The sequence below is a fragment of the Sitophilus oryzae genome, unplaced genomic scaffold (assembly GCF_002938485.1).
Source record: "Sitophilus oryzae breed Bouriz unplaced genomic scaffold, Soryzae_2.0 scaffold_1188_pilon_pilon, whole genome shotgun sequence".
Lineage (NCBI taxonomy): Eukaryota > Metazoa > Arthropoda > Insecta > Coleoptera > Curculionidae > Sitophilus > Sitophilus oryzae.
Window position 1 is genome coordinate 136,060 of NW_022145824.1, and position 25,767 is coordinate 161,826.

At 32.1% G+C, this 25,767-nt stretch overlaps 1 protein-coding gene across 1 annotated transcript in view; it reads right to left on the minus strand.

Moving 5' to 3' along the window:
- The window catches only part of LOC115891583 (protein spaetzle 5-like), a 61,958-nt gene that overhangs the window by 10,241 nt on the left and 25,950 nt on the right, over window positions 1-25,767 (minus strand). Inside the window, exons 2-4 of the mRNA XM_030912078.1 lie at window positions 8,128-8,292; window positions 6,154-6,361; window positions 3,104-3,332 (exon numbers count right to left, since the gene is read on the minus strand). Of these exons, the coding sequence (XP_030767938.1) occupies window positions 3,104-3,332; window positions 6,154-6,361; window positions 8,128-8,292 (602 nt within the window). The remainder of the gene's footprint in view (window positions 1-3,103; window positions 3,333-6,153; window positions 6,362-8,127; window positions 8,293-25,767) is intronic.

The window sequence follows — 25,767 nt, forward strand, 5'->3', positions numbered from 1 at the left end:
AAAATAATTTACTTCAACTTGAAAGCAGGTTGATCATGACTTGGATTAACATATAGGATTCTTTTTTTATCCCGGTGATGCGTTCCTGTGGGGTAATATATCAACTATACAGGGTGATCCACGGCCACAGTACAGGGTGATTTTTTAAAATTTGTATTTTTGTCTAAAGGCACCTACTCCATCTGTCTAAATTATTTTCCGCCTAATACTAAAGGTGGTAGCATCTTGGTTACTTTAAATAGAACACCCGGTATTTTTTACAGTTTTTAAAACTACTTTTATATCTCATAATTTTTCTATTATACTAACCTACACCTATCTCTAATAGTTTTCGAGATAAAAAATAAAACATGTGTAAAATTGACAAAAGCATTATCTTGAATAAGCATTCGTTAAATCAAAAATTCAAAATAGTGAAATCTAAAATTTGGTTTAGAACTTAAGGAAAGTCGATATATTCGATCTGGCTAAACCAACCGATTGGATATCAAACAGGGTGATCAAAAAAAATATTGACATCCGTTTGTTATAAAATCGCTGAAATCTTTGGTATTTTCAACTCTTTTGGTATTATTTGTAATTCAACTCTGTGTACAGGGTGTCCCAGTTCAAACGAAACAAGGCAATTTAAAGGCATTTCTGGTGTGAAATGGACAAAACGGTGAAACACGTCAACGTTATTTTCGAAGGGGAAATAAGATGCGACTATTTTGGAAGCTCCTAATTCAAACTCCACGCGGGGGTGACATACAAAGTAGTGGATGTGAATTATTAGATATCAAAGTAGTTTCCAAATATGTAATAATATACCGGGTGTTCCATTTAAAATAAGAAACCTGCTGCAACTTTTGTATGTAAAAGTATATGAGGAATGTCATCGATCGTCATTTCCAAGTCAACTGGATACCGCTTTTATTTGATCACACGGTATAAAAGTAAAAATATACAAATACTAACAAAAATAATCTTAACTTGTTCAACGCTTTGTGGTATTAATATAGAGGGACACTTGAACGTATCTCTAAAGCTCTTAATATCTCTGAAGCTTGAAGTAATATTTAAAAAATAACTTTATTTTCGGTTTTAGCATAAATATCCCCACTATAACCCATAATACCCAAAATAGTAAGGATTTGTTGATTTTATTTAGGATAAATTTTGTCTGTTGCCCAGTGTTATTAAGTCACAAAATATGCTGGTAAGTTTTGATTGCGCTATTCGAGATGACCTGTATATTTCGTTGCGATTTGTTGCAGGTTGGATATAATGAACTTATGTAATATTGAGTTTTTGAAACCCAATTATCCTTAGGTGGATGTATAAAATATTACTAATGCCATTAGGGAAAGTCACGATTGTCTTTAGCGTCACGTTTTTATGATTAAAAGAAATATAGTTTCCTTCTACAGATCAATGACCCAACAATTTACTATAACATTTTAATAAATATATTTATTATAAATTTATTTTGATATTCTAATTAAATATTAGCTTAACTTAATTCCTTAAAATATTTTTTATATTTTTGATTTTTAAAATTGATAGATATACCAAGGTGTTTCACTATTTATACAGGGTGAGTCTTAAATAAGTGGAAATATTTTTAGGGGTAGTATATTTCGACCCCAGAAACACGATTATGAGGTTTTGTTCGCCAAAAATTTTTTGGAAATTATGTTAGTTTTTAGTTAAAAAACACGATTTCTTGATAATACGGCAACATAGGTAGTAGATTAAATTTACAAAAAAAACCTAGAAAAGATCCAGTTATTTTGGATTTACGTATTTCAAAAACTGTAAAGAGAGAATATGTTTGTTTTATCGAGCCCTGAAAATATTTGCACTTATTTAACTAACTAATCTAGTATTTATTTTCAGTATAAATTTGACATATTCATGAAAATATCAAGGAAAAATTAGTTCATTTTTTTTTGGCTTTTAATATTAAGTATATATTTTTTTTCTTGTTAAATTGAAAAATGGAACAAATTATTTTGCTCCTCTATGGCCGTACCATTCTTTTTTTGAACCCCCCCTGTAACTTCGTTGTGGATAAAACAAGAATATTAATTTTTACTAATCAAGGGGACATACTATAGCTGATTATATTGTCAATATACATATCTAGTGATTATACCTCATAGTTTATGAATTATCGCTTGTCAAATTTCTTTAATTTTGACGGTGAGCGATCATCAAAATTCTAAGGTACTTCTAGAAGCTTCATAAACTCCAAATTTTGAATTTTAGGTAGCTTTAAGCTTATAACGGAAGAAAAAGATGAAAAATCTCGAAATATCCTTATGCATTAAAAATTAGGAGTCTAGCCGCTACCGTTAACTGGCTTTCTAGTTGGCAATAAGTTAGGAAACTAGAATTAATCAATTTTATATTGTCTGATTTTATTTTTTGTATATCAATGTATAACAATAATAATTCAAAGTTTATAAATTTTCGCTAGTCAAACTTCTTTAATATAATTTTGGAAGATATTACTCGAAAAAAAATAGGACGATGACCTACGAAAGTCTCCCAACGCAATTTTTCCACAGCAAAAAGTTGTGAGATCTCATGTAAAACCAAGTCAGGCTATTTTATTTTGTTTCGATGGAAGCATCTATTCAATAATTTTGTTATAAATTGTTAGCATCATTATTAGACATCTTCATTTCTGTATTGCAGAAATAAAGATGTCTAATATTGATACTAATCTCCATATATAAAATGCTAATGTTTATCTGTATCGTCTCTGTTGAAGTGACGACATGCTCTAGAAAGTTGCTTTTTTACTAAAAGACAGCTAATTGGCTCTTCTAAAAACTGTCGTCGCCGGATTTGTTGTTTTTCATTTAATTTAAAAAAAAATAAAAAATATTTTTTTTCTTGATGTCGCATGTCGTGGTGGATGCGCCAGGCTTCAACTAGTAATTTATAAAGAAACTGTTGAATAGGTGCTACCATAAAAACTAAATAAATAATAAACGATATTAACGTGAGATCTCACAACCTTTTGCAGTGAAGGAATTGCGTTGCGAGACCACAGGCGAGACTTTTATATATTCTATATTTTTGATGGGATATACAGGATAAGTTATTTTGTTACCTTTTCCATATTCCGTTGACATGACCATACAATCCTGGTGTTAAAAATCCCGGCGATGGGTAACCCGTATTATAGGAAGTAGCTTTGTCTGGTTGGGGAAAGCTGGAGTACTTGTAAGTCAGGAAAGTTCCATCCTTGTTGTATTTGGGTTCGTAGCCGTTCAATCCGTTCGTATAGTTCTGTTGTGGTGCTTGTTGTTGATAAACATTTGGGGGAATATAATATCCACCTGAAATAAACATCCATCAAAGATATTTCGAATGTGATAATAAATAAAGCTTGCATACGCAACACAGAGCAATGAGATTTTTGATTGTCCGGAGCGCGGAAGAGACATAATAGTCTAAGAGCTGGCTACATGAAAAACCTTATCATCGTTACATAGCTAATTTTTCTTGTGTTTTTTGACGCCTTTTGTGTAGCCATTATGAAATAGTCATGTCTGCTAGCGCGATCCCGGGGCTTAAAGCGGGGGCGGCCATTCGAGAGGGTGAAATTTTTACACTAAAAATAGTATAAGGTACACTAGTTATAATCGCGAAAATAACTCTGAATTGTTAGTCAAAGAATTGCCTTTTTAGCGGTATATATGACTTCTATTTTGTCACAAACGGTTTTTGACAATTTCCCAAAATATTGTAGCGTTACACATTTAGTCGTTATGGTAAAAACGCAATTTATATAGATCCTGAAAAGTAATACAGCGACCTAATGACTATTTAACTATCAAATGTAATTGCTGTAATTTTGAATGTATTTGTAAAAAAAATATATTTTTTAGAACATATTTTAAACATCGCAGCTCCCTAAAAATGTCGATTTTGGAGGCAACTTGAAAAATGTAATAATACATAGGATTTCATTCAGTAACACTAAATCTGTATTTCTTTTTTTAGGCAGACGTGGTGTGAGGAAGTTCAACGTGTAAAGAAATTATTGCTTTTGTAAATGTAATAGAAATTACTATCATGTCAATGAAGAGAAAACATGAATTAGTTGATGCTGCAGCTGACCCAGTGGTGGCTCCGTTTGTATGGGACCTGTGTTTGTTATGCCGGGAAAATTCAAACGAACGTTTAATCATCCCAAAATGTGAAGGTTATATATCAAATCCTCTACTCTGGATATGACTTCTGTAACTAATGTTTGAAAGCTACTTTACAGTTATATCTTGAGTGTGCTTCCTGTGTGCGATTTTAAAACGGAAATCAAAGTTTCGTCTTCCGAAAAAAGCTGTACTTTATTTACTTTTTTATCAAAAATTAGCAGGCTAGAACATTGCTTTTTAGCAGGTACAAAACCGCTGTATTACTTTTCGAAATCTATAAATTACATTGCTGCCCTAACAACTTATAGCTGTGCAAGGCTACATTGTTTTGGCAGATTTTTAGCAATTGTTTATGATAAAATAGAAGATATATACCGTGCTGGCAACTGTTACTTTTGGGTCGGTACTTACATGTGTGGAAGTAAATCGCATAGGGATCTTATTAAGTCGGAGTGAGAGAAATGCGACGATGTGCTGTTGCGGCGTTGCCGGTACGCCTTTCCCTATCAGGTAAAGTCACAATCGCAAAGCTCTTATTTTTAAACGACTCTTTTTTCGAAAAGATAACTAGATAAAATCATTAGATATGTTTCTGAGCATCTGAAATGGAATTATAAGGATATCGTTAAGGTGTCCATTTTTTTTATAATGATAAAACGTCAGTAATCGCGATAATTTAAAAACTCAACATTTTAACACCTAACACTCCATAACTTAAGAACCACTTTAGATATTGAAACTTTTTTTTATTTTGAAGATCGGATTTTTTACAATAAAGAAAAAATCGATAAGGTTGTTGTTTTCCATTCAAAAATTTTAAACAACCCATCCATTTACTTTTAGTGCATAGCAATTTTCAGCAATCGTGTAACTTTTTTATTTATAAAGATTTTTTCACATACTGTCTGCGAAGAAAATATAGCAGAAATGTTAAGAAAGTTTTTTTTTAAAAACTACAATCAATTATTTTTAATAGATTTTGAGATGTATATTCATTTTGAATTCAGAGTTCTAATAGCGCGACCACTATCGAACACCGACTCAATTCCACTTATTTTTAACAAAAATGCAAGTGTTTCTAACTTGCACTTAAAAATTTTCAAGCTATAGGGAAAATTACAACGATTCCTTAATAAATAAACAAATAAAGTATCGTGAGACGTAATTGAATCGTGAAGCTGAACGCATGATGTACACCTTACCCTAGAACTTTAAGTACTGGAACTGACAGAGGTACTGTTTGGGTCGACCGGTGGACTGCGACAAATCTGCTATATCCCCTTTCACGTCTGTGCACAGTCTCTCGGTTTATTTCTTACATTTGGCAACGTGTGTTCTCTCTTTGTTCAGTACATTATAAACGCATTGTACTCTCCTTACATATGGAAATCTCGACCCAAGACTAACCTTTGCCAGTTCTTAGTATACCGTTGTACAGGTAATTTTTTTGCGAAGAAAAAAGTATAGAACACATCATTAGCTATATATAGCGAATTTCAAGTTATTTAGAAAAATCTGAGGAAAAAATGAAATGAAAAAACATTTTTTTTAAGTAACAAATATTTTTGTTATTATAAACGTAAATAATTTTGTGAAATATACAATTAAAAAGCGCGTTTCCTCCTCTTTTATAATCACTAACAATATTTGTTAATATCGAAAAGTAAAACTGACTTATAGCGAGAAATATAGAAGCGTGTCTAAAAATTTTGGCGGCCATTTTGATTACGTCATGAAGACCGCTAGAGGGCCAGAAAAATTTGTGTCCCGAGCTTTTTAGAACATACCCCATTATATTGATACTATGACAATTTATAACAAAATTGTTTCATAGGTACTTCCATTGAAAGTAAATAAAACAAACTGACTTGTTCTTTCATGAGATCTCATCGCAACTTTTTTTAATGGAAGAATTGCGTTGCAAGACTTGGCATTTTTTACATTCTATATTTTCGATGGGATATCTTATAATAATTAACAATAAAACAAACAACTTTATTACCTTGTTCAGGAAACACTTGCGTGGGCTTCGGTATATAGACCGGTTCGGGGTAATGGTAGCCGCCGTCAGCTCCGAGGTCTGGCAACGTCGGTGGGCCGTACACTGTGCTCGGGGGCGGATAATAGAATGCGGAGAATTCGTCTTTGGCCTCGTCTATGATCAAGTTCTTGTGATTGAACTGCCATTTCTGTATCAAATGGTATATCAGCTGGTGGAATGGTATAATTAGATTATACCTAATAGTAAATAAAACTGAACTTTGCAACATGACTCCCTCAAACCATTTTAGCAACATTTTTAGTTAGTAAAGGAGTAAAGAAAAAGGTTTTCTGATAAAAATATAGAGATTATTTTCATATTAGGTGTTCATCTACATTTGTTAACTATGAGTATAGGTAATTATTAATTTTTTATAATAGATTATTTAAATGTTTGTGAGATATGCCATTGTATTATTATTATTATGAATTTCAAGAAGAGAAATATTGACAAACAAACTAATGAGATTTTTGAATGTCCGGTGTGCGGAAGCGTGATAACATCACGTATCGGACTTTTCAGTCACAGCAAAGCTCATGAAAGAAAATGCCTTGCGTAACCATCTTCTGCTGCGTGTCAAATACTCGTCAGCGAGTAATGGCAGTAAGTAAGTAAGTGATAATTTCGATATCAAATATCTTGAGAAAGATTGCTCGTAGCGATTTTTACTAAAATATCTTTTTTACGTAAAAAATAGAGGAAACGGATGTTTTTTCACTCAGTAGAGATTATGGCAGTCAAAATAAAGACATGCAGGTAGCGTCCGCTAAAAGTAGTGTCATACTGATATCGAAATCGGATTTCTCACGTTAAAAACACGCATACAATTTTCATCCAAATATGAACGTTAGTTCAGACATGATTTAGAAAAAAAAACGAAATAAAACTTCTACTTTTATATTTTTATCTGAAGAATATGTTGTCAAAGTTTCCCGATTACAATTCGGATCACCCTGTATAAAGCAAAGCCTCGCGCGAGAAAAAAAGTCGAACAATTTATTTTCATAAGCTACTAATGTACTGCTATAGTTAGTTATTTACTATTTACTTTTTTTTCGACCAGATCATTTAAAATTGTATCCAGCGAGATCAGGGAAGATTTCTACAGGTTGACAACTAAATAATTAAAATTACATACAATAAATGCAAATACATACAACTGTCATTGTCAGGTATCCCCTCGTTGGACAGACTTTACTATTACTACTTAAAAATACCGAATGATCGAAAAAAAAAACGGCGTCAAATACGGCTAGGGAATGAAAATCGATGATAGTTTTGGCGAGGTCAATTTCTATACCTCATTTACTAAAAATTAACATAAAATTAGTCAAAAATTAACACTAATTATAGAAAGGTTAAAAAAGAATAGAACGTTTCCAGACACAAATATACAAGGCGAGTCTTAAATAAGTGCAAATATTTTCAGGGCTGGTAGATATCGATAAAAGAAACATATTTGCTCTTTACCGTTTTTCAAATATGTAATAACATACCCGAAATTTTTTACATTGATAATTAAAAAAAATGAGAACCACTGGATATTTTTTGGGTTTTCTTTCTTGTAAATTTAATCTACTACCAATTAAATATCTTTGTCTACTATATACCTATGTTGCCATATTATCGAGAAATTATGTTTTTAACTTAAAACTAAATACATTTTTTTCGACAAAAATACGGCACATACGTGTTTCTAGGGTCAAAATATTCTACTCCTAAAAATATTTACACTGATTTAACACTTACCCATTTAAAAATCTTTTTTAATCAAATGAAAATAAATCACAACCTTCATCAGCGCCATTAAAAAATAAAAAGACGAGTACGAGCCAAGTAATGACAATTAGGGTTTGACCTCTTTGACACCGTTTTATTCGATCGTATGGTGTAGGTACTTATTTTATAATCATTTAATTTCTTGAAACATTTTACATACCTGGGATAGTGATCGGGATGTTCGCAGTATGTTAGACCCGGTCTGGCACAAGGGGGCGTTTTACCAGGAGGAGCAGGGACGTACCTACAGACAGGATGAGGTCCGTACTCGTTTGAACAAATACTGTGGCACTTCACGATCCAACTGAACAATATCCAAAACTGAAACGAAAGTTATTTCTTAACATTCTCATAAGATAATCATGGGCATAGCTACAGTGGAGACTGTTGACAGACTCAAAAGAGTAACGATTTGGAGGTCGGTGGACCTTAGGTTAATGTTTGGATTGGTTTGGATAAGCAGGTTTTGATTGCATTTTTTTTAACCTTTTGGTTTGTTTGTTTTTTCGTTTTCTCTGTTTATGGCCTTAATATTTTGATTTTAAGTTGACTGGTATACCGGGTGCGTCTCAAAAGTGGTCCACCACTAATATGTTATTTTTTTAGATAAAAAAAGAGATTTGGTATGTGGTATGACAGAAATTAGGATTGTTTGACGTATTTAATTATTGTTTTCGGTCACTTCCTGTTTCGCCGGAAATGATGACAACTTTTGATTTTTAAATTGTTCCATTTGAAAAAATTGAGATATGATTAAAAATACGATTGAGACATCTTTTAACTGGCCAGGACAAGACACGAAAAACATTAGACGATCAAATGTATTTTTCCAATGTTCCTTCATTAAAAATTAATGTTTTTAACACAGCCTACAACCACACTCTAGATTGAAATTTAAAATACGATTTTTTTTATAAGCGAAAATGTCAAAAGTTGACATATGACATGTCATTCTACTCAGAGTGTAATTTTCTATGGAATAAAGTAAGTAGAAATATTCCGAAGGTGCGATTTAAAAATTAAAAGTTGTAAACATTTCCGGTGAAACAGGAAGTGATAAAAAATAATTGAATATGTCAATCAATCCTAATTTATGTCATATACGAACATACCAATATCGTTTTTTATATCTGAAAAATTAAAAAAATGTTATAGGGGTGAGCCACTTTCGAGACGCATCCGATAGAGTCGTGTTCAATATCAAACACTCTATATCTAACATTAACCGTTTTTTACGTCCAAAAATGTTAAACATTTTTTTTCTCAAAAACGTTTAAGCTGGGACCCCATTTGGCCACACGCCACGCGACGCCACGCTATCATACGTATTTGTGACGTGGGGAAAGAGTGTACATATGAGATCTGGGACAGACGACACACGTGTGATAGCGTGGGGTGCCGTGATTTGGGGTGGCCTGTTGCCTAGTGTGCACGCAATACATGTAATTAAATGGAAAAACATACGCAGAGATCTTCATGACGTGGGGAGGCATGGCGTAGTGTAGCGTGGCGCGTTGGCTAATGGGTTCTCGGTTCCCGACATTAATGTTAGGTATAGAGTGTTTGATAGAGTGTTTGATATATAAAATTTTACGGATAATTTAAGTATGTAATAAAAAATAGGGGTGCCAATTTAAAGCAAGGAAGTTGCTCTCAATTTTCGGTATTTCCGGAAGTGCCGCTATATTGAAAATATTTTGAACTCATAGATATCGTTGTGAAACAAAGATGTGCAAAAAATCTCCGATCTAGATATTGTAGTTCTCTAGAAACTTGGAATTCACCCTCAGCCTGGGACACCCTGTATTGCCGGAATTGTTACACATTACAATGACATATTACTCGATACATTTTTATTCTTTTTCTTGCCGACTGGTGATAATACAACAATGTGTAATAATAACCTTTACACGAGAAAAGAACAAGTTAAAAACCATCGCAAAAAAATCAAGAAGGGAGACATCGACAGTCTGAAAATTCAATTGGAACAGCTGAAGGCCGTGTCTTCATTTTTTTTCGGCTGTGTTTGAATGAAATTCGGTGAATCGCTAAATAGATGTACTTGAACGTGCGTTACAATAGAGGATAAAAAATGGCGATTGTATCATCAGATAGATTGCCGTTTTAAATGTCAGTACTATTTAGTTTTTATCGATCTTATCGTGTTACAGATTTAATCGATAACGAAATTAAGATACTTGCGAGAATTGAGAGAAAACATAGTACCTACCTAATACTTCAATTCGAGTATCAAAATGTATTAAAACTTGACTTAGGTGGCCTAGATTATAAACAGATAATATTAGTTTTAAAACTTAAAAACAAATATTTCTTTATGAATCAATAGCCAAACACGAGCATTTTTAAATAAATTTATGTACAAAATCAAAATTTATCATGTCATTTTATACAGGGTGTTTTTTGACATATCAAATGTCAAAAGTTCACATATCATTATATTCAGAATGTCATTTTCTATCGAATAAAGTAGAAAAATATTGAAGGTACCATTTAAAAATCCAAAGTTGTAGTCATTTCCGGTGAAACAGGAAGGGACCAAAAGCTATTGAATGCGTCAATCAATTCTAATTTAGGCCATATACTACAATACCAAGTCTCGTTTTTCTATCTGAAAAAATAAAACAGTTATAGGGATGAGCCACTTTTGGGACGCACCTGGTATAGTTTTATATGAAATAAAATTTTAGAAATATCACTACTATTTCTCTAATTTTACTTGGTATATACCACGTATTTTTGTAAGAATTTCATTAAAGTGCGTCTGCTGGATCTGTGTCTATGAAAGGAATGCGGACAAAAACATTTAAATAAACAGCAATATATTTTATACGTCGACTTGACGAGTACGTCACCGCAAATCGCTCCGCCCACTCACTTTATTGACTACTTGCAAATTTGTCGAATTTTTATTGATGGGACGCGTCCTCTAATTTTTTACGAAAAACATCGAGAGAATATCGTTTCCCCTCTCACGGATACCCTGTAGCTACAGAACGGACAGACGCACTGTACATGTTTCCATGAAGTACCTATATACATAGTAGAAAAATAAAATATGTTTTGTCCATATTCTATTGTTTTATGATAGAAACAGATATGATTTGAGACGAGCAATAGATCAAGAGATATAAAATTATTTTTAACCTTATTATTCATAAATTATATTTTTTCTATGTAATATGATAGTCTTAGCCTGATGGTATGGAATTAACCCTGGCATTAGTAACTCATTTGGCAAAGTAAAATCTTATAAAACATTAAAGAAGGCAGTTCTGACAATTTTATTTTTTGTTTATCGTTAAATTAACCTAATGATTTCTAAAAAAATGTATAATTAAATAGAGTCACTTAAATTATTGATATATATTTTTATAAAATTATACAAGATCATAGATATGCTTTTAATACAATATTAAAGGTTATATCAAATATATAGATAATAAATAATATTAATAGGAGAAATTGAGTTATAATATTTTTTAAACAATTAATTATAGTTACAGTAGTAATTTTACATTTTCTTAATAGTTAGCTATTAAAGATAATTTATCATATGTTCAAATTATGACATATATATTTCTGCAGTTTAGGAGTGTGATATAGCATTAAAATTTTATTTTATATAAGGATGTATTATATTAATTTATCAAACACATTTTTAAGTAATTAAGGTTTTAAAATTTTGATATAATTTTGAGAACCTCAATCACGAATTATTAACAATTTAAGGCCACAAACATCTACAGCTGTATAAAATAAAACATTATATATAAAACAACCTCAGAATTCCCAACTGGCAAAGTACGACAGGGAGACGCGCTATCCCCAAAGCTGCATGTTTACAGAAACACTAGAAGAAATCTTCCGTCAGCTAGATTGAACCAACAAAGGATTGATAATAGATGGAAAATATCTTAACCATCTAAGATATGCTGATGACATAGTCTTAATTGTGAATAGTCCTGAAGAACTACAAGCGCAAATTAACAAACTAAATACAGTCAGCAATAAAGCTATCGGAATACATCAACTTTTGATGTTTCTTCAGAGTCAGTCAGAACTAACTACCACAGTGACATGGTTAAGTTGGCCTTGGTCCAGTCAATCGAAATACCAAATTTCATTTATATCGGACGATTTTTTCGCCCTTGATGATGGGGTTTCATAGTGCACGAAACGTCGTCAAAATATCATGAGGAGCTCTAAGAGCCCCATTTACATTCCGAGTTTCAACCCCCTAGCTCACATTAGGGCCCGAGTTACGACGCGCCGACGACGCTCTAAAGACCCATCTCAACTTCCTTGTTGACTTACCACTATTTCGATCGTTACCACTAGCTCGTGTCATGCGTGTCGTGATGCTAGCTCGTGTGTCGCGGCCTTGAATTTTTACTCCCGAAGCGTCAAAAATGGCACCTAAGTTGGCTTGGAAATGATGATCGATGTGTCATTATATAATTGTACATTATATAATTGTACATATACTACATATAAATTGACAGCGATTTTCATTTCGTGTTATGTACAGTACATTAAATTAGCAAATGGTTAAACTTTTTTTTGTAAAACATTAACGCATAACTAGGCTTGTCAATGTGAACAATTGATATAAAAATAAGAAGAAGAATTCAAAAAAATACATTATTACCGTATACTGAATTAAAGGTAGGATATTTACAACAGTGTGAAGTTCAAGGTATAGAAAAGTAGGTTGAAACCGTCAAACGCTCTTAAATAAATATACCTAACGTATTAAGGTACATTCAGGCTGAGAGCGTCGAGCGTCGCGTCGGGTTTGCGTCGCGTCCGCTTGTCGAAATGGAATCAATTCGCTTAACTTAAATTAGACCGTTCGGGCAGACAGCGTCGCGTTTGGCGTTGCGTTAGCGCGCGTTGAGCGTCGGGGTTCGAGTTCAATGAGGCCGACGCGACGCAAACGCGACGCGACGCTCGACGCTCTTAGCCTGAATGTACCTTTATGCGGAAATGCGTAAACGCGTTAAAATGAGTAATTTTGCATAAATACATAAGTATGTATAAAGAATAAGTATATGTATAATTTCTTGTGATTATTAAATATTAATTAAACTAACATCTCCGTAATGTATATAGTTCAGTAATGCGGAAATATCACAATGTTGTCGTTCTTTTAACGTTTTACATGTCAACCACGATAATTAATTAGTTTTTCTAAGCAACTTTTATTTGTAACATAATGCCTGTTTATTAATGTTAGCATTAATTAATTATTAATTTAAATTTGCAAGTGTTTGGTTTTAGATTTTATCAGTTTATCAATCACAAATTTTGCTCGGATATTTTTTTATAATTTTTTAAATATGAATACATTTATTTGTGTACGTCCCGAGTAATTCCAATGTAAAAAAATTGTTTTTAAGTTTTTAATTTTTGAATTTTATCTTAATACAGGTTACGTTTGGTTTTATTAATTTTTTCCTTGATTCCAGGAAAGTTTAGGTCGGCCTCGTTTACGTCTGTCTGCGTATAGGTGTCCTCTGCAACACTTGCTTTGGTATTCTCTCGTCTGCCATTCGTTGTACATGGCCGTACTACTGCATTTGTTTTTCTTGTATTTCTTTTACAATATTACCCTATATACCTTCATTTTTTCATGTATTCTCTCTTTCCTAATTCTGTCTAAACGGGATATTTGGGCTGATCTTCGCCAGAAGTCCATTTCGGTCGACAACAACTTCTTTTAATGTCTTTCGTTTAACTGCCATACCTCAGAGCTATATAACATTACGCTTTTCAGAATCGCGTTATAGATCAGTTTTTTTAGTGATCCGAGATATTCCTAGACCAAAGCACCGAGTTTAGCGCTCCTATCACCATTATGCCTTTACCAATCGTTCCTCGATTTCAGGCAGGCTTCAATTTTTATATTGTTACTTAATACAAGGTCTTCCAACTCGCCGCCAACACACATGTATTTTGTCTTCTTCTTGTTTAGCTCCAGTCCCCAGTTTTTCTAGTCATATATTCTAGGTCTTCTTTGTCTTGGGCCATTAATATCTGGTCATCGGCGAAATAAACAGTATACAGAGAAAAGTTGCCATTAATAGGTATTCCCATTTGAGAACACTTCTTGCGCCAGTGCTTAAGAGTTTCTGATAGGTAGATTGTAAATAAAGTTGGAGACAGGCAACACCTCTGTTTTAGACCTTTTGTTATTGGGAATAATTCAGGGATGTCTTAATTCTTGCGGAACAATTGCAGTAAAGTTGTTGTACCGCTTTTATTAGTATTATATTTATTGGGCTTTTTTCGAGAACTACCCATAGTTTCTTAATTGGTACTGGTATTGGTTTTTCTCAACGATCTGAGTTATTGGAAAGATATTATCAACGCGGTACAATGGATGTTATCAATATGAGCGGCCTGCCCTGAACCCGGCTTGTCCTTCAATCTCAGTGGGGCTAAATTTGTCTTCTATTAGGGTTTTAAGTATTTTTCCGTCCAATCTGCTAAGAGTGTCAGATACATAATACTGGGTTCCTGCAATACTGGGGACCTAGTATTGCGGGGTATAACGCAAACCCTTGCCCAGGGATACGGATGAAGACCACACCGGCAGTGAAGGTGAATAAGTCAGCGCATCTGGTGTAAGTGGCAATCCTGCTTTCAGGTATAATATTTTAGCTCCAAGGACCTATATCCAAGGACCTGATTCAGAAACTACAAAGGAACTGCTATTGCTTAGCAGGAATAAAGTGCGCATTATAGCAGGCTTCTTCTGGACATATGGCTGTCAAGTTATATCTGAACAAGCTCAACCTGTACCAAGGAAGTCTTTCTTGCAGACTCTGCGATAAAAATCCTAAAATAGCGGAGCACATAATATGTAACTGCGAGGCTCTGGATCGCAAGCAACACTTTTTATTTGGGAAACCAAGACTAGAACTGGAGGAACTATGCCTCGTCCTATCAATGATCTGCACAAGTTAGAACAGGGTACAGGGCTAGAAGAGTAAGTGCAGGCACAGACCGAACCCTTATTACTGGAAAAGAATCTGCATCGAAATAATGTAAAAGGTTATTTTTCCTCAAAAGTTAACTTCTATCATAAATATATACTGTTTTGCTTTTGCAGTCAAGGTACACTTATTTATATTTTTTGCTACTTTCCCCGGTAATATCCGCAGCCTTTAGCAATTGATCTGTCTTAAGAAAGAACGCTTGAGCTTGACCTCTCAATTACAAAATAATAAATATATTTACCGGCGCGGTCGATTTGTTCTCCAGCCTAAACACCGTGTCATTCTAATTAATTACTATAGCTTGTAGGTGTCCCGACCTAATGCAGCGTTTCATCAATAACTATATCGACCAAGGTTTCCTCTTTGTCGTCTCTATTCGAAGAATTTACATTCGAGATCAGATCTCGTATCACTCGACATCGAGGACAAACTTATCAATACCATTATCAATATATCTCAGTTTTAATTAGCGGCTCATTTTTTCTTTATGATTTATTGTTTTACAACACCTACTGCGTACCGTTTCAGGATATTAAGTGTGTGTATAATATACGCGATTTTTTTCTAAGATTTCTTTTTCTTTCAACAGGCACAATATTTATGATCTAAATATAATGACCGTTTTATGACAGCAACTTAATGATGGATATCGTTATTTAACAAGTTGTTATCATTCCAGCTACTTAGATCCTGTTGTTTGATTCAGAATTAATAGCGAGACATGTGTTTACTCTGATCAATACTATTAGCTAATATTTTCTTCATGATGTTGAAAATATTTATTGAATTATTGAAGCAATTGGTATAGAGGCAATCAGGGTCCGATTGGGTTTTTAAATGAAAATATTAGTGTTGATTGAAAGAATTGGGTGTGTGGCTTGTTTCTTTAATCAACGATATTAAGGAAGGAGTATATATCAAAAAAACTTGTGGTGAAGGGCGATGAGGACCTAAAATGGCAGACTACAATTCCGATTTATCAATGTTGTTCTAATTTTATTCAAAACGTCAATATATAATGTATCATAGACTCAATAATTTATGTTTTATTTTGCGTTGTCAATAAATGTTAGTAGTTATTAAAATTGTTAGAAAAATATATATTTCTAATAAAAATTGATAAGTTATAATAATTATATTAAATAACAAATTGATGTATCTAAATAATTCTTGGCAAGTCTTAAATAAAAGCGAAAGTAGGTATGGGGGCACCTTAGACAGACAGCCACTTCCGGTCCAGACACCTAATTCCAGGAACCCAATCAGATAAGAACATGTAAAATACGTTAATAAATAAGAATAAACAGGTTTGAGCCGCGGTGAACCGCTTTAAAACAGAAATAAACAGGTCTAAACAAAAAATGAACAGGTCTGTTGTTTTAAACTAAAAGCTGTTCAAAGCAGTTCAAAAGCGGTTCACCACGGCTCAAACCTGTTTATTCTTATTTATTAACGTATTTTACATGTTCTTATCTGATTGGGTTCCTGGAATTAGGTGTCTGGACCGGAAGTGGCTGTCTGTCTAAGGTGCCCCCATACCTACTAGCGAAAATTCAAGAAAAACTATACAATTAGTTAATTCTATAAATGAATTTCATAAATTGAAAAAAGTGAAAATTTATTCCATTATTTCCCTCGATTTTTTACCGATATCTACCGCACACTACACAACCAACCATTTTACAGTTTTTTTCGACAAATCGCAATGATGTCACTGATAATTGAAGTTGTGACACAATTTCCTTCCAGATTTACTATCTCTAAACAAAATCAATGGTAAAATAAATAATAAATAAAGAAAACAAGCTTAGTAAAGACAAATAAAGCCATAAAATTTCAAATCAAATTCAAATGTTTCGATTAAAACGTCAAACAGAACAGTCAAGAATGGAGACCTATGATGTCGATTATACTACCATGTTATTACACGATATACGAGTATACTACCATGCATGAATGGGTGGTCGTTAAAAATATTTTTTTTCTGGTCCCTAAAAATCCTTCACTTTGACGAAAAAGTACGGGAATTTTTTTTTTTTTTTTGGTTTTAAACAAAAAGAACACGTGCCGACGGCCAACTAAAATTGCCACATAACCAACTTATTCAAAATACTGAGCCTAAGAGGTCCGGGTGGTATTGTGATTTTAAGAGATCTTCTCAAGACTGGGGTAATGGTAGATGGGATACTATAGGTTGATAATAATATAAATGCATAATTTGGGGTAAATATAGTTCCAAATTTCTTGAATTCTGAAGCTAACTAATCAACAAATTTTTAAAGAGAAGATGTAGAATGTAGAATTTTAGGAGGGGGGTTAATCACCGCGACCTTACTTTAGAGGATTATGCGTTCCCCTTTCTTGAGTTATAACGAGTTATAACTCATCATACAGTCTCAGGGCTTTGGCAAAAGCCAGTATCTGAGACAGCTCCATAGAGGCCAGCCCTTTATCTGTGAAATTAACCCTACCAAAGTTTACGGCACGAACGGTTGTCGTCTCGGAAGTCCAAAGGATATTTTACATCCTGATTCACATTTAAGTCAAGTTTTCTATTTCTTAATTTTCCATTTTTTAGTCGTATTCAATTTCTTCTAATTTCAATGAAAACAATTGAAGGGTCAGGGGAAAAAAAAACAGGTAGGTATTTTTTTTGTTATATTTAAATATTCGGTGCATTCAGTTCAGAGTGAATGTAAGCATCTTTAGAAACCACTAAATAAAAAAAAAACAGCCTAGTTAGAAGATATATGCGTCAAACTTATACTATAAGGAAAAAAAAACAAGCAAGTTAAGCAAAAAAGTAAAGAACCATACTTGAGTTTGACTTGAATGGTATGATATTTAATAAAAAATACCTTACCTAGTTCTAATAAAATCTCTATTACTATTTCCAGGTCTGCTGTCAATTTCCGTTTTGAACATTAAATCTCGGTTTTCTTAGTTTGGAGAGACATTGACTCACCTGCTTTTCCCCCTGACCCTTCAAATAAAGACTTTATAGAGGTTTACACAGCTTACAAGAGATGTCAAGTCAAATACTTACTCATAAAGTTTATTTTATACAAAAAAGAATATAATAGTATATTGTTTTATGAGGAGTAAAAATGACACTTTTTGTGGTGAGGCTGTACGTTTGACATACAGCGGAGGCTGTTCCTCTAATTTGAATGCATTCATGCATTCAAATTAGTGGCAGAAATATTCAATTAGTGGAAAAAGTTACCAAACTTTAAACTTTTCCACTAATTATACTTCAAATTTGAGAGGAATGTCATTTTGGCCTTTGATTATCATCCGTCAATAGAAAATGTGATTAGAAATCAAAAGTTTATTCATAGTTTATTGTTTGATAAGCTAAATATTTAGGCTTTCTCTATGGATACAACTGATTACCGCAAGCTGTTGCTAGAATATTCTATTATGATTCTATTAATTTTAATTGTGTTTTTAAACTATTTTAAACATTATGAATGATCGTAAACTAAAGAGTAGAGTTGTACAAATATAGGAAGAGACTTGGGGATAGCACCGGTCGCGTGTTATTTTATATTTCTCACCTCTCTAGCTATACTTGTTAAGTTGTATACAGTCTAATTGAAACCACTAGTTTGTTCCACTAATTGCGAGGTTCTGAATGAAGCAAAAATTAATTCTTTTGGACGTTTTGAAAATTAATACTGTTTGTGAAAAAAAATATCTTTCACGGAATGAATATTGAATACAGATTTTGAAATTTCTCACATTTTGAAATCTCAAGAGGGCATATTGAAACTACATTTATATTGAGGGTACTTAAATTTAATAAGATATATTTTTTTAAATGTTGCTTATTGAATTATAATAGTTTTTTTACCTATCGCTGAATTTTTCACTGTATTAAAGCTACAGTTAAAACATATTTTGAAATATCTACTTTAAATGGTCATTTATGATCATTACGGCAATAACGTTATTGAGTTATAAAAGGGTTATTTTTTCATAATTGTCCCGATAAAGACGTAATTACAGCTTTTTCGCCATCGTAGCATTCTTGAAGATAATCGTCTCTGGTCAAGAGTACACCCATCACTCGTCGTTGCGCAAAAGTATGTCTTTTAAACGATTCGCTATTGTCATGCAAATAGAAAACGTAAAAGAAAATAGATAAAAAAATAATTATTAGCTCATCGAGCGCATTTGAGAAAGTGTCGGCACATATTATTAGTCGCAATAACGCATTTACGTTACTCAATTAGGACGTAAGTCAATTCTTGGAAAGAATTTCGTTCTTGTATGATCAATCAGGTCATGTCAGCTAATGAAAACAGTACCTTAACAAATTCACTTAAATTATTTATCAATAATAATAATAATAAACAAAATACGAGTAGCGGGAAAGGAGCCAAAATGCAGAGAATAAGCATATATGTAGGGTTTTTTGGCCCCTTCGTATTTTGTTTATTTTTATATACCATACCTAAGCCTTCTTAGCTCCATCTACGGTAACGTGGATGAAGCAAGCAATAATAATAATATTTATTCCTGCATCGATGCATCAACGCATAGTGGGTACGGGGCTTTATGAAAACTTTTTAACACTTACTTAGTTAGTTAGTATGTTCCGATTTTAAACATATTTGTTTTTTCAAAATACCGGATGTGTCTCAAAAAGTGGCTCATCCCTGTAGCTTTTTTATTTATAAGATACTGATACTTACTACTTATTACTGATAAAGAAACTAGATTTGGTATGTTAGTGTATGACATAAATTAGGATTGATTGATGTATTTCGTTGCTTGCTTGACTACAATTAAATGGCACCCTCGGTATTTTTTTACTTTATTCGATAGAAAACGATACTCTCTATTGAGTCTATTGATATGTCATTCTATTGAATGACATATATGTCAACTTTTGATATATTCGCATAAAACATCATATTTTAAATTTCAATCTAGAATGCTATATGACCACAACTATGACCGTGTTAAAAACACTAATTTTTAATCAAAGAGCCTTGGAAAAATAGATTTGATCGTCTAATGTTTTCATTGTCTTGTCCTGGCCAGTTAAAAGATGACCAAATCGTATTTTTAATCATATCTCAATTTTTTCAAATAGACTGATGGTGGTTAATTGGTGGTTCATTAGCATATATTGGAAAAAACATTTTTTTACAAATAATTTGGCACCACAAACTTGGTATTTCGAGTCAAATTGTCGTTATGAATTGCATGTTACAATTTCAAATAAACCATATGCTAAAATGTCAAAAGTTGACATATGACATGGCATTCTATCCAGGGAGTCATTTTCTGTCAAATAACGTAAAAAAAATAACCGAGTGTGCCATTTAAAATTCAAAAGTTCTAGTCATTTCCGGTGAATCAGGAAGTGATCGAAAACAACTGAATACGTCGAGAAATTCTAATATATGTCATATATTAACATACAAAATCGCGTGTTAATCTGAAAGAATAAAAATGTCATAGGGGTGAGCCACTTTTGATATGCACCTGGTATATGGTTATCCGCTCTTTTGCAATTTTTTAAAACTTCTATTTAATCTGGTCTTCATCAAAACATTAATTGTTAAACCCTCAAACTGTTATTAAACATCAATAAATAATCGTCTACATCATACCGTTGATAATAATAGAGGCACTTTTACCTTCACTGTCAATCTCAGCGATGACTGCATTTCAATTGTTTCAGCAGATATTACACTGGATATTGATGAAATGTTGCTTATTAATGTCATCGTGTGATTAATGGTGTTGATTTAATATTTGTGATGCATAGTGCACCTACATAAGAAACCGACTTTTAAATAAGTTCGTAATAAAATAGTAGTATACTAAAAATTTTAACTAATCAATCTGCATTGATCCACGCCCAAAAATCTTTCAATTCGGAATAAGTGAAAAATGCTCAATTTTGGCCGGGAAAATTTTTAGAAATTTAAAAAAATAAAAAAAATAAGCTTTTTTATTTAAAAGCCTAATTTTTAGTATACATAGTTTGCCAAAAAAAAATACATACAGAGGGAGAAAAAAAATAAAAACCGATTTTTCTCCACTTAGCCGATAAATTAAAATCTACTTTAAATCAATAAATCTCTAAAACTACTGAACGAAAGTACATGATATCTTATATCATTAAAAAGGGAATTGAAAGACCTTTCACAAGAGGTATCACTCGGCCCCCCTTTCCATTTAAGAATTTAGGAGTGGCGCCGCCCCCGCCTTGGAGGTTATAGGTGTGAAAGTGATTTTATGATATTTTCTTTTCCCCCTCGAAAACTAAATCGACGTGTCCGAGCGTTTTTCCAAATTTTAATTTTAAACGAGAATAATTGGGGTGGAAAGTTTCCATTGGCCCACCCTGTATACCTATTTTAAACTTATTTTTATTGTTGTTGATTCTAATGAAGCCAACCAAACCAAACCAAACCAAACAATTGTACATAGGTGTCTCGATAGGTGCCATGCCTTTTTGTGGGTGTATCACAAAATTTATTGTAGTCTGCAGCTTTAGATAAATGGATAATTTGTGATTTTACTGCAACTGCCGTATGAATATGTAGTTATAATATAACAACAGTTTTATTGTTTTATAACGTATGAATAATTACATCTGCCGGTCTCACCTATATAGGTAACTTTTTTATTTTTACAGATAAAAAATCAAGATTTGGTATGTTAGTGTATGACATAAATTAGGGATTGATTAACGTATATACAATTGTTTTCGGTCACTTCCTGTTTCACCGGAAATGACTTCAACTTTTGATTTTTAAATGGCATCTTCGGTACTTTGTTTCTTTATTCGATAAAAAATGACACACTGAATAGAATGATTTTATGCGATTCATAACGACAGTTTGACTCGACTGTGTGTGGTACCAAATTATTCGTAAAAAAATGCTTTTTCCAAATATGCTAATGAGCCAGCCTTGTTCCATTTGAAAAAATTGAGATATGATTAAAAATACGATTTGGGCATCTTTTAACCGTCCAGGACAAGACACAAAAAATATTAGACGATCAAATCTATTTTTCCAAGGGGCCTTGGTTAAAAATTAGTGTTTTTAACGCAGTCATGTCACCCTAGATTGAAATTTAAAATACAATTTTGTTTTAAGTGAAAATGTCAAAAGTTTACATATGATTCAAAGTGCCATTTTCTATCGAATAGAGTAAAAAAAAAATACCGAGAGTGTACACGTCATTTAAAAATTAAAAGTTGTAGTAATTTCCGTTGAAACAGGAAGTGGCTAAAAAGGATTGAATACGCCAATCAATCCTAATTTATGTTATATACGAACATACCAAATCTCGTTTTTTTATCTGAAAAAATAAAACAGTTATAGGGCTGAGGCACTTTTCAGACGCACGCAGTCAGTACTGACGTAAAAATGTAAGGGTGTATTAAGAAATACTTGAGATCGACATCTAGCTCTGTACACAAATTAAAACCAACCACGTTAAAAATATTTATTCATATTCCCTTTTTAGGTTTGAAATATATTTTACATGTTGCATGTCTCTAAAATAAATAACATAAATTTTCATCTAAATCAAATAATATTTAGAAATTCATTATTTATTATTTGTAATACAAGTTGATATTTGATATGTATCAAGAAATCTAATACTGGGTCCAGACCAAGCAGACAAAACAGTGACAAGACAGAAACATTCATGTTTTACAACAAAGTTGTGACAAATCCAATACATTTCTGCGACATTTTTGCCTCGTTTTTGTTTTTTTGTAGTTTTCGAGATACAGCCGAGAGCTATTCTTAGTGGGACACCCTGTACACTTTGACCGTGTTAGCTTTAGCATTATCGCACCATTTAAAATGGTCGCTTTATTTTCGTTAATTATTTACCAGTTATTTTGATGTTGTATAAGTTATTAAGTATTACCATAATGAATATACAGAGTGTCCCACTTAAGATGGATACAAGCCAATATCTTGATTGTTTGTTAAGTGACCTTTTGCAATTTTGGCAGGAGGCTGTACGGCTATAAGACGTACATTTTGCCCAGGGTAAGAAATGCGATACCTCATAGACGTACGTTTTAATGGGGTTTGATATTTTTCGAGTCAAGAGTAAACTACCCTTAGGACAGTATTTATTTCAAATCTGATAAATTATATTGAATCCTCCTTACCCAAGATACTTAAGTTCTAATTGTGATAAATATTGATACAGGGTGTGTTATTAAAATAAGATATTTTTATTTTTATTATTTTTCTAAGTACTTACGACGCCACTGGATAAATAACTGGCTTATTATCAATAACCAATTATAACCAATTATCAATTAATAATCGATTTAAGTTTTTAGATAGCTTCCATAATAATTAAGATACGATACAAAAAAACTAAATATTTCCAATTTATTTTGTTTACTTTAAAAAATTGTTTTTTAAGTTTGCTAATACAAATGAATAAAATGAGTTACAAAATAATTTAAAAATCCAGTTTTCAATGGAATCTGAAATATGATTTTTATTCGTTTTATTAAGGAATATTTTAAAAAATCCAAATAGTTATTTAAAACAATCACTATTAACTTTAAAAAATATGCTCTAAACAAAGATTTATAAAACTATAACGAACTAAAAGTCAACATCTTCGACCATTTTCAACCAAACTTAAATCGATTATTAAGTAATTGATAATTGGATATAATTGGTTATTGATAATAAACCAGTTGTTTATCCAGGGGCGTCGTAAGTACTTAAAAAAATAATATATAAATGTCTTATTTAATATAATTATATAATAAAATATAAATGTCTTATTTTAATGACACACCCTGTATCAATATTTATAAAAATTAGAACTTAAGTATCTTAGGTAAGGAGGATTCAATATAATTTATCAGATTTGAAATAAATACTGTCCTAAGGGTAGTTTACTCTTGACTCGAAAATATCAAACCCCATTAAAACGTACGTCTATGAGGTATCGCATTTCTTACCCTGGGCAAAATGTCTTATAGCCATACAGCCTCCTGCCAAAAATGCAAAAGGTCGCTCAACAAACAATCAAGATATCGGCTTGTATCCATCTTAAGTGGGACACCCTGTATATAGCAGTGAACTCTTAAAAGTGAAAAAAATGAGAGGTAATTTTTTTAATAACAAAAATATTTTGACTTATAAATAAATATAATCATTAGGAATAACACCAGACTCCTGTAGGTATAATTATACGCTTTGACACCAATTAAGATACTGTAAATATGCATGCAATATTTATTTGTACGATATTTCACTTACGACTTTCGTAAGTTGCAACCTTGGATAATTTGCAACCTGCTTTCCACCAAAACATTTTTTAGATGTAGCTAGTTATATAAGAATAAACACATTTCTAATGTTCCTGTTGCATTCGTTGTTTATAGGATCAATAAATTATTATATATGATTTATTGATTCAGTAATAAGCCAGAAAAATGTCCAACCACAGTGTTATTAACACCATTTGAAAAGTATACTTTATGCTAATCCGCGTAAATATATATTTTCAGAATAGCATCCTATTTTAAATTAAGAAATAAAATATTTGAAAAATTAAATTTCGAGGAGAAACTTTATGCGGGAATTAACCTACAGGGTCCTTCAATGGTATGACATCTGTAACTTCTAAAATAAAAAACTTTAGAATTTTGTTTAAGTGCATACCTAAAGTATACCACGAGGATGTATTTCACGAAAATATTTTAACTGCTATAGGGTGACTCAAAAAAGTGTGAATGGATCGGGATGATTTTTTAAATTGAACACCCTCTCTATTATTGCATTTTTGGCTTTCTTTTAGATCACTTTACATAATCCTATGATATGTGTATATATCCAAAAAAATCCTTTACGGGTATTTCGCCACTGCACTGCAAGAAAAATCTACAAAATAAAATAGTTATTTTTTGTAAACACTTCTGGCGTTAAACCTAAACGGAAACTGCTTGTCAGAAGTTTTGTTTACAGTAATAAAAATTTGCATAATAAAGAAAAAAATGCTTAACGTTTCGGAAAGTCATTTTCCGTCGTCAGAAGCAAAAAAAATACAAAGAATAAAGAAAAAAAAACTATTTAAAATATTTAAATTCAAACTATTATGAGAACAAGCAGTGTCCATTTAGGTTTAACGCCAGAAGTGTTTACAAAAAATAACTATTTTATTTTGTAGATTTTTCTTGCAGTGCAGTGGCGAAATACCCATAAATGATTTTTTTGGAGAGATGAATCCGCCACATAGCTATAGACATTTTTTATGTGTATATATATTTCGATAGTTTCAGAGATATTAATAAATAAATAAAAAATATATATTTTTCAACCTTCCTTAACTTAAATCATACAGAATGTTCAAAATTCTACGCTAAATTTTCTAAAATATAAAATAATCTTACTTTATTTTTTAAATAGTATATTATTTTTTTATTAGATGGAGAGTTAAAAAATGAACATTTTTTGTATTTAAAGTATTTAAAAAAATTTAATGGTTTCGCAGATATTACGCAGTATTATTTCATATGGCTCTTTCAACGATAAAATACGAGAAAAAAATCACTGAGTGGCTTAAAAAAAAACGAACAAAAATTATTTTATATTTTCGACAGTTTTGGGGTAGAATTTTCAACATCCTGTATCGTTTACGATTTCCGTGATTATAGCAAAGTAAAAGTACAGAACCTTTACAGTAAATACCTAATACAGTTTTGATTTCAGGACAGAAAATATATATTTTTTATTTATTTACTTATATATTT